The sequence below is a fragment of the Chelonoidis abingdonii genome, chromosome 6, assembly GCF_003597395.2.
Source record: "Chelonoidis abingdonii isolate Lonesome George chromosome 6, CheloAbing_2.0, whole genome shotgun sequence".
Lineage (NCBI taxonomy): Eukaryota > Metazoa > Chordata > Testudines > Testudinidae > Chelonoidis > Chelonoidis abingdonii.
Window position 1 is genome coordinate 43,747,299 of NC_133774.1, and position 15,452 is coordinate 43,762,750.

A 15,452-nucleotide genomic window follows, 5' to 3' on the forward strand; every position below is an offset into this window, starting at 1 on the left:
AACTCAGTCATGGGTTCGGGGTTGTTATAAATGTGTATGGGTAGGGTTTTGTGGCCTGCCTTGTGCAGGAGGTCCGACTAGATGATCATATTGGTCCCTTCTGACCTATGAGTCTATGAGTCTATGAGCTGCATTTCATAGAGCTGGACAGGCACTTTAGAAAGCTTTCCTTTCTTGGCCGTATCTGCACGTGTACATCTAATACCAGGTCTTTTGCAGAAGTTTGGGTCTTTAGTGCAGGTGGAAAGGTATGTAGTATAAGATTCGGTAGACCTGCCAAAAAGCAATGTGTCATTAAAAGCTACTCAATGAAAAGCCTCCATTTTGAGGCAGCAGGAACCACCATTTAAAATAAGAACCAGGCAAATATACCACAAAATTATGGCGGGGAACTGCACTGGCAAATGAATTAAATGAACAACCGCACAATGCACTTGTCCAGGTTCTGTGGGAACTGACCGCTATGAAAGCGCAAACTTTTCAACCTACATTTCTCTATATTAACTTAAACGATCTTGTTCATTTTTTTGAGCTCATTGGGATAATGACTGGCTGAATTTTTGTGTCTTATGCAGAGTTAAGCAAGTTATTGTTTAGCAAATAATACTAAATTAGGGTTACCTATCTCTGTCACAACTATTGCAATTGCATGCAATGTCTTTGGGAACCATACTGTAACCAAGTTTATAAATGGCTTATGCATTACTGAGCCAGGGACTGTATGCAACTCCAGTTGCGGGGTGTGGGGACTAAGAGCAGTGCAGGGTGATTAAGGTGAGATACCACCTCCTCAGGAGGATTGTATAGACTGGTTCAAACTGTTGGGAACAAGAAAACTGGTGTTGGGAGACTGTTTGGACTCTTGATTGGCTTGACATTCGTCAGTATATTGAGGCAGTGGGGATGCTATACATTGTGTTACTGCTTGGGGGCAGGTGCTGGGGGAAGGTGTCTAATTGAGTCATTGTTTCTGCCCTGCTAAAAGTGTTTTGTAGCTGAGTGAAGTATTTATTTCTGGCTTTAATTCCTGCCTCCCCAAAGGTATGGTATGGAACCAGGAGTTCATGCATAGTTGGGGGCAAGCAGGGCTCTTTCATGCATGTGACTTGGGCTCCATTTAATGAACCCAGAATTCCCCCACTTCCCAGTCTCACACTCCCAACATATACTATTACTTAGACCTGCACTTTGGTTACAGAAATGGGGATGAGTATGATTGATATAGCTCCCCAGATATAAGGCTGGTCTCTTGGTATGAATAATATGACTTGCTTCAGGGGAAGGCTTCCTAAAACAAACTGTATTCTGAAACCCTGCCATGAACAGTCCAGAATATAGTTGTTATATGCCTTCCTAATGTGCTCATCACCACAGTACTAGAGCACAGTTAACATAATTTAGACAAAAGAAATGTACTTCCCCAAAGTAGGATGCTGATGCCAATGTCAATGCCACTAAGCCCAAGCTAGGCAAACTGACTGCATAAAATAGAGTAACACAAGCTTGGAAACCCATGCCTGCCACTTGTAGAAGACTTAAGCAAGGAAGTGCATTTTGAAGAGTTTTATAGCTATGACCTGGTTTGGGTTCAGAGTGATGTCCAATAGGCCCATGTACCAGAGCTGAGGGACCAATACAGAGTGCACCTTTCTTTCAGGCCCCATGCCTCCTTTCTGAAGACAGTTGAAGTGTTTTTTCAAGTACAGATGCCATGGTAGTGCTGAGCGAGAGGTGGTCTTTGAGATAAACAAAGCCTAGACCATTCCGGGATTTATAGACTGTAACTAATATCTTGAATTAGACTCAGATGTGAACTGGTAGCCAGCACAGAGTACAAAAACTTGGTGTGCTAACATTTTGCCAGTCTACCATATACCAAAGCTGAGCAGCCATGTTTCTCACTCACTGAATGCCACATGGCCTTTGAGGGAGCCCAGATAGAGAGCTGTTGTAGTTTGGCCTTAAAGTAAAATGAAAGCATGGATAAATGTAGCTAGGTCTGCGCATGAAGGAAAGGTGTGCAATCTCGAAGACAGGGGTGGCTCTAGACATTTCGCTGCCCCAAGCATGGCGTCATGCTGTGGGGGGCACTTTCCTGGTCGCTGGTCCCGCGGTTTCGGTGGACCTCCCGCAGCCGTGCCTGCGGAGGGTCTGCTGGTCCCATGGCTTCAGCGACTGGCAGAGCGCCCCCCGCGGCATGCCGCCCCAAGCACGCACTTGGCATGCTGGGACCTGGAGCCACCCCTGCTCGAAGATGAAAAAATGTGTTTTTGTGACAAAGATTAGTCCATCAAGGACCTGAGACTGTAAATCACTTTGACAATCTGGAGCCAAATGCCCTCACTTGAAAGTGCACGTGATCACTAATTGCCAATTCCTCCAAATGTTAGCCTCTAGATCACCTCCACTAGCTAGAGTCCATCTAGGAAACTATCCCCTACAAGGAGCTTGTTAAGCAAGAAAGCACAGTCCTATTCAAACCTGATATAGAGATGAGTAATCTGCGTAGTGATAATATTTTAGTCCATGAAACTATTACAGTTCACTTTTCTGGCTTCATATATATTTTGCTTCTCCCTTTCAGAGAGTGAGAGTTTGGCAACTGTTGTTCTTCCCAGACCATGCTGTTGTGTTAATTTAAATAGAGTAAGTGGGCCAATAGAGTCAAAGGTGTTAACATGACCCTGTCACTGTACAACACTAAACAGTCAAACATGGTTTGGGGGGTTGAGTACAAAGGCTTTGGCCTGCTTAGTTGTATTGCAAACACACTATTTTTTTTAACCTTTTATTAAAGATACAGAAAAAGTATAGTTTCTGTCTCTGGTGCTGATTTTTACTTGCAACCTCGCTGCTAAAGACACATGGGTCAGCACATCCTTTTGCACTCTGAGACCTGGCAAACCTGACACTGGTATGTCCGGTTAAGGCTTTTGACTGGCTTTCTGGTCACAGGGTTCACAGTAATATTACAAAAGATGGAGTCTTGGCTGGCTAAGGCAGATCCTTGCCTCTGTGCCACTTTTGTTAGACTAGCTCCTCCATCTCAAGCTGCGGGGGTTGTCCATGTCGTCAATAAGGGTTCACTTGGCTGCCATCTCTGCATCAGGGCCGGCTTTAGGAAGTGCGGGGCCCGATTCGAACAGTTTTGACGGGGCCCTGGCAGGGATGACTGGAAAAAAAAAAAACACTTAAAGAAACACATGGGGCTTGTACTCACCTGCAGCACTCCTAGTCTTCGGGGGCGGGTCCTTCACTTGCTCCCGATCTTCGGTGGCACTGAAAGACCTGCCGCTGAAGTGCTGCTGAAGACCCGGAGTGCGCGAAGGACCCACTGGCAAAGACCCAGAGCGCTGCCGGGTGAGTAAAAATTACAAAGGAGCCTCTAGCCAGGGAAGGGATTCTCGACCACTTGCCCCACCCCCCAGCAGCTCTGCCACTGGGCGCGGGGCCCTCTTAGGTGCGGGGCCCGATTCAGGGGAATTGGTGGAATTGGCCTAAAGCTGGCCCTGCTCTGCATTCCATCAAGGTTCAGAGCGCTGGTCCACCTTTGCTAACCCTATGGTCAGCCGTTTCCTCAAAGGTCTCAACAGACTATACTTACAAGTCAAGGAGTCGGTCTGGGCTTCGGATCTCAACCTGGTCCTTTCCAGACTGATGGTGCCGCCTTTTGAACCACTAGCAATGTGCTCCCTGCTCTACCTCTCGTACAAGGTGGCGTTTCTGGTGGCAATAACCTCAGCCAGGAGGGTATCTGAGCTCAAGGCCCTAACATCCAAGCCCTCGTACATGGTATTCTACAAGGACAAGATTCAGCTCAGGCCACATCCTGCATTCCTCCCAAAGGTTGTTTCCCAGTTTCACATCAACCAGGACATCTTCCTCCCAGTGTTCTATCCCAGGGGTCGGCACACGTCTGGGGTTCTGTCTGCTGGCCCCACTAAGCCCGCTGCCAGTCTGGGGTTCCGGCCGCCAGCCCCTGGCCAGCCAGGGTTCTGGCCATCGGCCCCGCTCAGCCTACTGCCAGCCTGGGATACTAGCCACTGGCCCCGCTTACCTCGCTGCTGGTCTGAGGTTCCAGCTGCAAGCCCCCTGCTAGCTGGGCTCCGGGCCTCTGGCCCTGCTCAGCCCTCCTGCCAGCCTGGGGTACTGGCAGCCATCCCAGGGCTCTGCTCCTGGCCTGGTCCGAGCGCTCTGCAGCCCTTATAAAAAATTACATTACAATTAGCTCAAAAACTTTGTATATTACTGAAGTGGTGTGCCGAGTCTTCATTTATTCACTCTAATTTAAGGCAAACAGAATGCAGGGTCTTCCAGTCTCTTCTCAATTAATTTTGTTGTGGATCATGTCCTGCATCCATGAGTACTACAGCCTGGCAGGAGGGCCTGCGCATCCCACCAGGGTGAAGGCCTGTTCAGTGGCTTTCCTGGCTCAGGTTCCTACGCAGGAAATATGCTGAGCAATGACATGATCCTGCATATTCTCTTTATGCAATTACCCAGCAGGCCAGAGACCACATGGCCTTTGGTAGAGTGGAACTCCAGTTGGTGGACAACTCCAATCCCGCCTCCTGAATTTGTACTTATAATTCACCTGATTGGAATTGACATGAACAAGCACTTGAAGAAAAAACAGTTACTCACCTTCTCATAACTGTTGTTCTATGAGATGTGTTGTTCATGTCCATTCCAATATCTACCCCTCTGTCAGGGTACCCAGCAAGAAGGAACAGAGGGGGGTTTGGATCAGCAGAGCCCTATATTGGGCACCATGAAGGTGCGACTCCAGAGGGCGCCCAGGCTGACCCTACGAATACTGCTAGGGGAAAAATCTTCCAGCTGCCGTGCACACCTGATTGGAATGGATATGAACACCACATCGCTTAGAATAACTGTTATAAAAAGAGGAGTAACCATGTTTATATAAAACTGGAAATCATAGCGCCTGTTTCAGGTTTAACTGCCACCCTTCACTTAAGAGAACTGTAAAAGACGGTTAAACAAGCTCAAAACAAAGGAACAAGCAGGTCAGCTCAGGAACTTACAATCTAGGGGGAAGGACGGTGCTGTGGCTGTGTGTGTGTGTGTGTACACACAAACTCAGGACAGAGAGAGACATAGCATGACGTGGCCCTGCAAGAAGCTAGAGAGAGAGTTTTGTGTTGGGGCTATGGGCTGAAAGAAAGGACACTGTCTTCTGCTGTCATTTCCTCCTTTTTTCACGGAAATTGGACTTTGCACATTCTGTATACATAAACAGGATTGCATCAAAGAAATACCTGCCTCTATTATTTTCTCTTCCTAGTGGAAACAACCCATGGGGCCTCGAACTTTGATTTGCTGCTTGGGTAAAAAGGGGGAACACACCCATAATAGCATCACTACTTCAGGATGTAAGGTGCTTTATCAATGTGAAGTGCTGAACTCAGGGGAATCATTTCTTCTTCCTCCTGAGTCTGGCTAGGTTATCTAGCAAATACTCCCACTCTTGCAGAAAGTGTCATGGGGTCTCCAATGGCCATGAGGGCTCTTTTTTTTTACTCCCCCCAACCCCATCCTAAAGATGCCACCTCCACCAGCGAAACATCTGCCTGGGGGGTTGATATATCATTGCCTCAAAGAGTCTGACTCGCTAACAATGACCAACACACAAGCTGATCAGGAACATCTCTTGGAAAGAATAAACAGGAACCTCGTTGAGAAAGTTGCCACAATGCCCCAACATGCAAAAGATAGACAAGTTGGTTGGATTCCTTTCCAACGGATCGATGGGGTTTGTTAACCAGCTCTGAAAAGCAGATCTTAGTTGTCTCAAATTGCTCACCCAAAATTAGATGCCACTTTTGGAGATTTTGACTTGCTTACAGCAAACCAAATACAAGGCTGGGACTAGAATCAAGGGTTCTTGTCTACCAGTGCTGCGGTTGAGTCACTAGACCACATTGCATTTACTACATTAACACTGACAAATAATCAGACTCAAAGTACCGAGGAGCCATATCCAGCTGGAAAATCTTTTGAGAACCCAAACTGGAGCTTTGTACATATCATGACTGCAAGAGTTAGTTGAGTATGATTTGTGCTAAGAGCAAGGGCCTGAAATGGCTAATGTAGCTATATACACAAACTACTTTAGCTGTGGAACTTATTAAAGCAAAGAAGTGTCAACTTTCACAGAATCACTGTCCTACAATATTGTAACCGCTCCAATCAAGCATCAAAGGTTTTGGGGCTTGATCCTATGCCACGGGGAGGCATTGAGAGACCTCAGCTCAAACTGGTTTCTTCCATCAGTGTTGGTCCAGTTGGCATAAACACCACCTGGCTCTGTTTCACATAGTCTTGAGGAGTAAACAGTGTGCGTTGCTCCACTTTTCCTGGCCTGTTGTTCAGTTTCCCCTCCATATGACGATGGGCAGCCCATGGAGGGAGATTAAGCGCCAGACTTAGCATGGCTTTCTGACTGAATTCCATGCTGGTATAATCACTCAGGAGAGGTGCCCTCATGCTAGAGCTGACTCTTTCTTTTTCAGTTGCAGTTGCCTTTTCAGGGATTTTCAAAAGACTTGGACAGGTGTCTGGGCTACCACCAGCATTTTCAGACCGGCCTGCATCGCACTCACTGTTGTCTTCTGTGTCCTCACTAAAGGGCTGCAGCTTCAAAGAAGCCTTTGAATCTTCTTGTATCACATGAAGGCTGGTAGTATCATTGTCTGTTTGTGTTTGAAGCAACAGCCTTGAAGTGGGTCCCTGGTTAGCCTACAAACAAGATGAAATGGAAAGAAAAAAATAATTGCATGTTTCTGCACATAGTAAATTATTTTATTTCAATATTGTAAGTTTACACTAATACTAAGCAACAGAAAAACAAAGTCCATTAATGGGCAGCATGCCGCAGCTATTATTTTCTTGTTTAATCAAGCTGGCCAAGCTATTTTATTTTATTCTCTTTTGCAACCCTAATCTTCTATGATTCTAACTGACCATGAACATACTACTTTACCTACTCGTACTCTGTAAAAAAACAAAACAAGACAGGGTCAGAGCCACTCTGCTATGGAACACAGTAAGATATGATCATAAACACTGCCATACTGGATCAGACCTATGGTGCATCTAGTCCAGTATCCTAGCTTAGACATTGGCCAGCACCCGATTCTTCACAGGAAGGTGCAAGAAACCTGACAGCATACAAGCTAGAGATTTCTTAAACCCTGAAGAATGTATCTTTGTACCTAGCAATTTGCTGACACAGAGCCGATGTAGCCAGCTCCTCTGGCCCCTGCCCCAGCAGATGGCATATGGCAGGCATGTGTAGAGAGAGCAAGGGTATGACTTGAGCACCCTGCTGAGTTCTGGCAATACTTGGTTGGCAGACAATCTCTTGCTGCGATTACTCTCTGACTAGTTAGAACAACCCCAAAGCCCTCAAAAGTGTGCTGAAGCTGAGGTCAGTGAAGAACTGGTCCCAGAATCAGATAGCAGAAACCAGCTCCTTTGTGATGCAGTTGTGAATTTGGATCAAAATGTTTTATCTAACATTCATATGTTTGGGGATTCTATTAATTGTGTATTTGAACAATTCCAGATTCACATGAACTTTCACACTCTGGATTTCTCAAGTAACCATCAATCCTGGTGTTTACTGACTCTTGCATAATAGACTTTGTTTAAGTCAAAAAATGTAACTTTTTTTTCCCTTTTGAGTTACTTCATGGTTTTGTGTTTGTTTTTCACACATTTGCCTAGCGCATATTGCATAATGCTTGGGGAAAAAATCAATAAAACCTTTTTAAAAAGGAGTAGGAAAATCCCCTGTAAAAGCCTGACACTACATTTCTAATACCATCAGAGCTTCAGCTAGATCTTTAATGCTGTACATTTACCAGGCACAATTAAAAAGAGAAGATGCTAGTAATCAGTGCTGCTGTAATTCACTGAAAGGGCCCATTTATAAACACTTTTCATACCCGTGGAATGATTCTTGCCACATCTTGGATAGCACTGCTGTCTCTTGGACTTGGTAAAGTTGGCCAGCACAATTTTTTTGACCTGGAAAGACATGCTTATTAAACTGAGGATCCATTTAAATAACCGAGCCTTCATATACTTTTGTTTGCATCACAAGTCATGTACACAGTTTCAGTGTTTTCATGCACATCTGACCACACAAAAATACACACAAAAATTGGAGGTCCAAAACTATAGTCCATATTTTCACAGTAAGTTAGTGAGTTTCTGATGCACAATTATTTAGTGTAATTAACAAGAGCTATGAAGGCTATCAGCATGTAACTCTCTTCCCATCTATACTGCATATCAGCTTCCTTTCTTTAATCCACTACTGTTTCATGGCTTCTTCAACCCCCTTTCCTCCCTTGCAGATTAAGTTTGTCTTACCAGTAGCAACTTATAAATAGGTTTCCATTTAGAAATCTGCCCATCCCCCAAGAGCAAACATCTGCTCCTCCCCCATGATGCTGCAAACCTGTGGAGGCCTAGGGACTAGAAGGCAGAGTGCAGCAGAGCTATCTTGCCATATTAGCCCATGTCACCCCTTGCTTAGGACTCAGACACAATGGGAGATCCACCTATCTTGACTTTTTTTATTCAGTGAACCAGCTGTAGAGCAATAGGTACTTCCTCATACAGACTTGATATGAAATCCAAATTCTAGCTGCATTTTCAGAGCTCAGATAGTATGTCTGCCTCTGTGCTTAAATCCTACTAGGATTTGTGGTGGGAGAAAAACTGTGGTGCTTTTCCAAGGTAAAACCAAATTAATGAGCCTTATTCAAATCAGTTTCAGCTGAGGACCTTCATGAATACCACCTCTAAGTGGTTTATAATCTCTTATTGAACTTGGGACCTGAGAAATAACAAGCTTTCAAAAGCCCTACTAAACTATCTACCTCTAACTCTGGCTAACTTTACCATGTATGTGTTTAAACTAAGCCTCCAGACCTACAAGAAATCAGACAGTATTTGATGGTTAAACTGAGGGTCAGATGGGGAAAAGTGATACTATTTTATATAAATACAGAACTACTCTAAAATGGAATAAGTATACATGCCACAGAGTGAGCTGGGCCTTTAAGAGGGTTGGGGCTCAGATGCACCTGTGCCATTCCTGGCTCAGTAGGGTTGCCAGGCATCTAGTTTTTGACTGGAATGCCTGGTCAAAAAGGGACTCTGGTTGGAACTGCTGACTGGGCCATTAAAATCCAGTCAGCAGTGCAGCGGGGGCCCAGAGCTAAGGCAGGCTCCCTGCCTGCCCTAGTGCTGTGTGCTCCTGGAAGTGGATGCCAGGTCCCTGCAGCCCCTAGATGCATGGATGGCTAGGGAGGATCCACAGCTTCCATTGGCCAAGAACCACAACCAATGGGAACTGTAGGGATGATGCCTGGGGGTGCATGGGCAGCTCACAGAGCCTCCCTGGCTGCCCATGCATCTAGGGGCTGCAGGGACCTGGTGGCCACTTCCGGGAGCCACGGTAAGTGCTGCCAAGACCCCAAACGCCCTCCTATATCCCCATCCCCTGCCCCAGCCTGGAGTCCCCTCTCACACCCAAACTCCCTCCCTGAGCCCACATCTCCCCCAAACCTCTACCCTAGTCCCCACCCTCCACCCAAACCCCTCATCCCAGCCCCACCCAAGAGCCCACACCCCCAGCCAGAGGCCTCACTTCCCCCTGCACCCCTGCCCCAGTCTGGAGCCCTTTCCTTCACCCCAAACCCCTCAACCCTGTTCCCATCCCAGAACCAACATCCCCTCCCACACTCCGAACCCCTTGGCCCCAGCCTAGAGCCTCCTCCTGCACCCTAAACCCCTCATCCCTCCCCCCAGCCCAAAGCCTGCACCCAGAGCCCTGATCCCCCCCTGCACTCCAAACCCCCAGCCTGGAGCCCTCTCCTGCATCTCAGAACGCGCACCCCGGAACCAGAGCCCTCACCACAACCCTCTGCCCCAGCTCGGTGAAAGTGAGTGACAGTGGGAGAGAGCCAGCGATGGAGGGAGAGGGGATGGAATGAGTAGGGACAGAGCCTTGGAGAAGGGGCGGGGCATCAGGGGTTAGGCAGGGGTATTTGGTTTTGTGTGATTAGAAAGTTGGCAACCCTGGTCATCTCCCCCAGGTGGTGGAAATGCATGCTGAAGTTAGGTGACAATAGCAAGCCTGCTGCGAGTATAAGTGCATCCTGTCAAAAGTGGATGAGGGTGACATCACTAGTAAAGGCCTGGAAGTGGATGCTCTGTGAAAAGTGAACAGAAAGACTCCACAAAAGCAGGTTTGTGAGCTATAAAAACTGGGAAGGAGCTCTAGGAGGCTGGAAGCATGTGGCAAGAGGCCTTGGGAAGAATGCAGGTAGCCTGGGATAACAAGGCAGACAGTCCAGGTGTTCTGGGTTCCCAAGGCTGGGCATCTGTAGTGTAGTGCCTATGCTTCACTCTGTGAGGGGTTGCAGAAACCGCTGCTATTAAGGGAAAACAGGAGTTACTTTTTTTTTTAAACTGCCATCTGGTGAGGTAATGCAACTCTGTGAATGAAGGGTAGATGAAAGGACAGACTAGAGCCCAGGAAGGCTACAACTGAGCCCAGGAGAAGGGTAATGCTGAAAGCATGTGGTATGGAAGAGAAGATGAACCATTGATAGAAGGACTGTGTCAGGTGAATCTGGCATGGAAGACTTGTGTGTGTTTGGATTTGGCTTATACCCTGGAAGGAGTGGACTTTTGACTTGACCAGAAGCTGAAGGCAGAAAGAACCATCTCCAGGCAAGGGGAAACTGAGGCAGGAGACAAGCCCAGAGCCAGATTGGGTAGGTCTCTATTATAATATGCATATAAAAATTGCATCCTAGAGTGTCATCATCCCTCCCATCCCAACCTCCATATGGGTCATCCTAGACTGTAAGTTTCTCAGAACAGGGACTGAGACTACCTCTGTATAGCTCTGAGCAACACAAGGCTCCATCTTGATTAGTTTGGCACTGCCGTAACAATAATGGAGCTCCTGGTAATTATTTTCCAGTGGAAATGGTGGAGAGCAAAATGTGAAAGGAGAGAAGGAATTTCAAAAGCAATTAATGTTGGCCTAACTCTGCTCCTATTGAAGTGAGTGTAAGTAGAATTAATTTAACTTATCCACTATTGAGAATCTCCTGGTCTCAATTCTCTCTGCACATGAAATCGGTAGAATAGCACCCTGTATGTGGTTTTCAAAAAATGATTCACTTTAATGTTGTCAGTGCAATAAGTCCAAGCTAGATTGTATTTTGTTGGATGTATAAACATTTTCTGACTCTGCTCTCGTGAGCTGAGAGGCTTCCTGGAGTCACTGAAGGAGTTCAAGCTGTCTGTCTGCTCTCCCTTTAGATACACTTTTTATGAAATCAGCCTAGCTCCTGTGACTCAGTGAAATCATTTTTAGATCTCCACCCTGCCCCTGACCCCCACCCTCCAAAAATATCCTAACAGAAACAACTGTTATGTAGGTTTCTGGAATCTTAAAAATGTTAATATCGTTTTTTTTTTCCCTCATGCAAAGGGCAGGGTCACTCCTCAGGGTGGGTTGTGTTTTTTTTTTTTTTTTTTTTGTTTGTTCGTTTGTTTTTGTTTTTTTTAACTTTGGAATGCTCCAAACTGGAAATCATGTTCACATGATTTGACACACTATTTCCCAGTGCCCTGAGTCTGGCCTACACAAACTTAAGCTGTCGCCTCCGGCTACAGAACGGATACCAATGAGCCTCAAATTCTGAAAGTAGCGATAAGCCAGAGAGAGGCCAGGAAGGATGAGTAGTCGTTGCAGGGAGGAGGGTTGTGATGGAGCAGTAGACCAGAATAAATCATGCCCTAGACCATATTTGGCCTTAGGCCATGGTTTTGACATCCTGTCTGCTCTAGTCACTCAACACCAGTCAAGTCAGATAATGACAGGAGAAGTAGTTGAAGCAGAAAAAACAGAGATGAGAGGGCAGGGATCCAGGGTTTCCTTGTCGTAATCTGTGACAGGTTTTTCATTAGTAGACTATTGGTGCATTTTCAGATGCACAACAATAGTTTACTAGTGTGCAACCAGTCATGGATGATCCAGATGAGTGGAGACTGATTCATCGAATACGAAACTTAATTTTCTCTATAAAGGTTTCATTGTACTTATAATAATTTTATTTCATGATTTTAGTTACTGTTAAAACTGTAAAACTGAGTGTCTAGGCAACAAAATGGCAGATGAAATTCAGTGTTCATAAATGCAAAGTAATTCACATTGGAAAACATAATCCTAACTATATGTACAATATGATGGGGTCTGAATTAACCGTTAACACTCAAGAAAAAGGTCATGGATGTTTTTCTGAAAACATCGGCTCTGTGCTGGGACAGCTGTAAAAAAGGCTAAAACATTCTGAGTTTGTGACAAAGAAGCCTCTTTAGTCATCTGTAGCTCGCACGTTCTTGGTTTGTTAATGCTGTTCCAAAACCACAGGATTTGTGTAAATTATCAGTATAACTTGCTTTTTTGCATCCTGTCTCACAAGGACTTGTCATTTAAAATTAGAAAGACCAATTGTGCAAAAATAAGACGTGACTCAACACTGCAGAATGTGCAAGGTCAGTAAAATATACTTATGTTGTACAATAGCCCAATTAATATTACCCTCTTACCTTCTAAGCATTAAAGAACAAATGATGGGTAGAAAAAACATGGTGGATATGATGCCAAGACAAAGGACAGCAACAATACCTTCAAATTCCCCTTTATCTGATGGGAGATAAACAGAGAAGAAAACCATTTATGGGACCAGGGTTTGAGAGACTGGAAAGCATAAACCTCGCTGTTTTATATCATGGGATCTCTGTGAGCTTAGTCACAATCAAATCAATATAAAACTAATTTCAAGTTCTACACATGACTGAATGATAAATCTTTAAATCCACACACTGACCACAGAAAGGAGCTATATAAAAAGTGAGTGGAGTAGGAAGTATTCTGTCTTGTAAGGCCCCATCTAAGCTATAGGCCAGATCTGTAGTCCCAGACTATGAGATTGCTTCAACCAGCGTAATTTAAGGTAGCCCTAAATTAAACCAGAGGCCATTTTGGTCCCCAGGATCTCCTCTTTTGTCCCCTATAACTAAACTTTGATTCTGTAATCAGCTGATAACCTGCTAATTTGATCTGGTTACAACAAAAAGGCAGCTTTATTCCCAACACAACCATGTCAACTGTGGCTGTGCAATTACACCTACTACACTGCCTACCATTATTTGCATCAACAATTTCTGAGAAAGTATTGCTAGAGACCCCTTTCTGTCTCCCTTTCTGCCCCCTTTCTGAGCCCAGAGGAGATGCACAAAGACCACCAGCAGCACAGAGCTGTAAGGAAGTACATGCCATCTTGGTTACCTAGATGGCAGGTAGAGAGTCCTGTATACTCAGCAGAACCAACAGCATTTTAACCTGGCTACTGGAAGATAATCAGATGCTAGCCTATGCTGTTGATGTGGTCAATGCATGATTAGAACTGAGTATTAACTAAGTTTTGTGTGGACACAAACAACACTTGCAATAAAGCTGGCTGAATTCTTTTTTTTTTTTTAAATAGTTATTATAAATTTTTTCAGTTACCAAAAAATAGATTTTGGTAAACAATACATCAGCCATTTTGATAATTTTTCATATTTTTAAATGAGTAAACTGTGAAACTTTGAAAAAATGGACACTTCAAAATAAAAACGCTGACATTTATAATTTTTCTCTTTACAAAATTTGGTTTGTTTTTTTTTTAACCAGCCATGTCAGTAACTAGTCACATTCATTTGAAAGTTAGTGCAAATAGAATCTGATACAAACAGTGTGTCCTTGCTTTACTCACTGATTTTACCAAGCTTGTTTCCTTAGTGGCAGCATGTCACAGTTTTTAAGGCTAGACGGGACCAGCAGATCATGTACTCTGATCTCCTGCATATTACGAGCTACAGAAACCCACCCAGTTATCCCTACATTGAACCTAATAATGTAGATTAATACAGCCTCAGGAGACTAAACTATTCTGTGCCACAGGTAGAGAGTACAAGGGACTGAGGTGAACCAATGTCCGAGGCCCCTGCAATGGCAGGGAATTGATTTGGTGAGATGTATCCAGATTTGGTTAGATATATCCAGATGATTCTAGCAAGAAGCCCATACCCCATGCTGCAGAGGAAGGCAAAAAACCCAAATCAAACCAACCCCCTATCCCAGGTTCCCTGCCAATGTGATCTGGGGGGAGGCGGGGGATTCCTTCCTGACCCCAAATCTGGCAATCAATGACTCGGAGCATGTGAGGAAGACCCACCAGCCAAGTGAATGGTACAAGAAAAACCCTCAGCACACTAGCCCACCTTTTCCACAGTCTCATCTGGGCATAATCATTTCTGAAGAGGGAGGGGAAAAAACTCTGACTACGTCAGGGACAGGTGGGAAGGAAGGAATGCCTTCCTGACATCTACAGCTGACCAGCTAAAGTCCTGTGTGAGATATAGGAACATAAAACTAACCCGAAAGGAATGCTTTGGGCCACCAAGCCCAACCTATCCCTCTTCCCAAGCAACCCACTCATTAAATCCCACTAAAATGTATCTAGTTCATTCTTAAAACTATTTAGGTTTTTTGCCCCCCCTCCCCATTCCTGTCAGGAGGCTGTTCTGAAACCTCACTCTTCAGAGGGTTTATAGAAACCTTCTAACTTCCAGCCTAAAATTTATTCATGGCCAATTTATATCCAAGTGTTCTCATATGAAAGTTGGTTTAAGTTGATGATGAACCATTTCATGTTTGCAGGGGATTTTTGTTCCTTTCCCATTTCTGTCTGCTTCAAGCCCTAGGTGTGTGGGTTTATTTGTTTGTTTGTTTTTTGCGCTGTACAAAAACTGACTGGAATTAAGTTATAGGCTTCCCTCATTGCTTGTCTGCTGAAGGACCTCCTTCAGGTCAAAGAGGCAAAAAGCTGTAGGCGAATGTCACCCTTTCCCTAGTTCTGTCTCTCAGTTTCACAGGTTGTTCTACTCATGGCTAATATTGCCCAGGGTTGAAGTTTTGGAATAAAACACCACAACCCATTTTTATGGTATGGATCAATGCAGCACAGCACAGTCACACAAAGAACTTCACGATACCATATTTCAGAGTAGTGAAAAACTGTGAATGGCTTTGGGCTCCTTCTCCTGCAGTGGTGACTCCTGAAATTTGTACTGTATAGGCAGTTTTTTCTTTAAGTCCTGTTAACAGGTAGCGGGTGGTGGAAGAATTGACAGCAACAGCTGCAACAAAAGAGGGTGAAGGATCAGCAAAAATACAACACTAGAGCCAAATTCAAACTGTACATAGGAACAAGCCCATAAAGCTGTAGCTGAGAAGAGGCGCAACTTCATGCTCTCATCCCAAACCTGTTGGACACCATACTCTGCAG

At 44.9% G+C, this 15,452-nt stretch overlaps 1 protein-coding gene across 1 annotated transcript in view; it reads right to left on the reverse strand.

Moving 5' to 3' along the window:
- Window positions 1-4,702: 4,702 nt before the first annotated feature.
- LOC116825246 (interleukin-6 receptor subunit beta-like) overlaps window positions 4,703-15,452 on the reverse strand; it is a 50,290-nt gene continuing 39,540 nt past the window's right edge. Inside the window, exons 11-14 of the mRNA XM_075067483.1 lie at window positions 15,160-15,303; window positions 12,667-12,763; window positions 7,971-8,052; window positions 4,703-6,759 (exon numbers count right to left, since the gene is read on the reverse strand). Of these exons, the coding sequence (XP_074923584.1) occupies window positions 6,268-6,759; window positions 7,971-8,052; window positions 12,667-12,763; window positions 15,160-15,303 (815 nt within the window). The 3' untranslated portion in view covers window positions 4,703-6,267. The remainder of the gene's footprint in view (window positions 6,760-7,970; window positions 8,053-12,666; window positions 12,764-15,159; window positions 15,304-15,452) is intronic.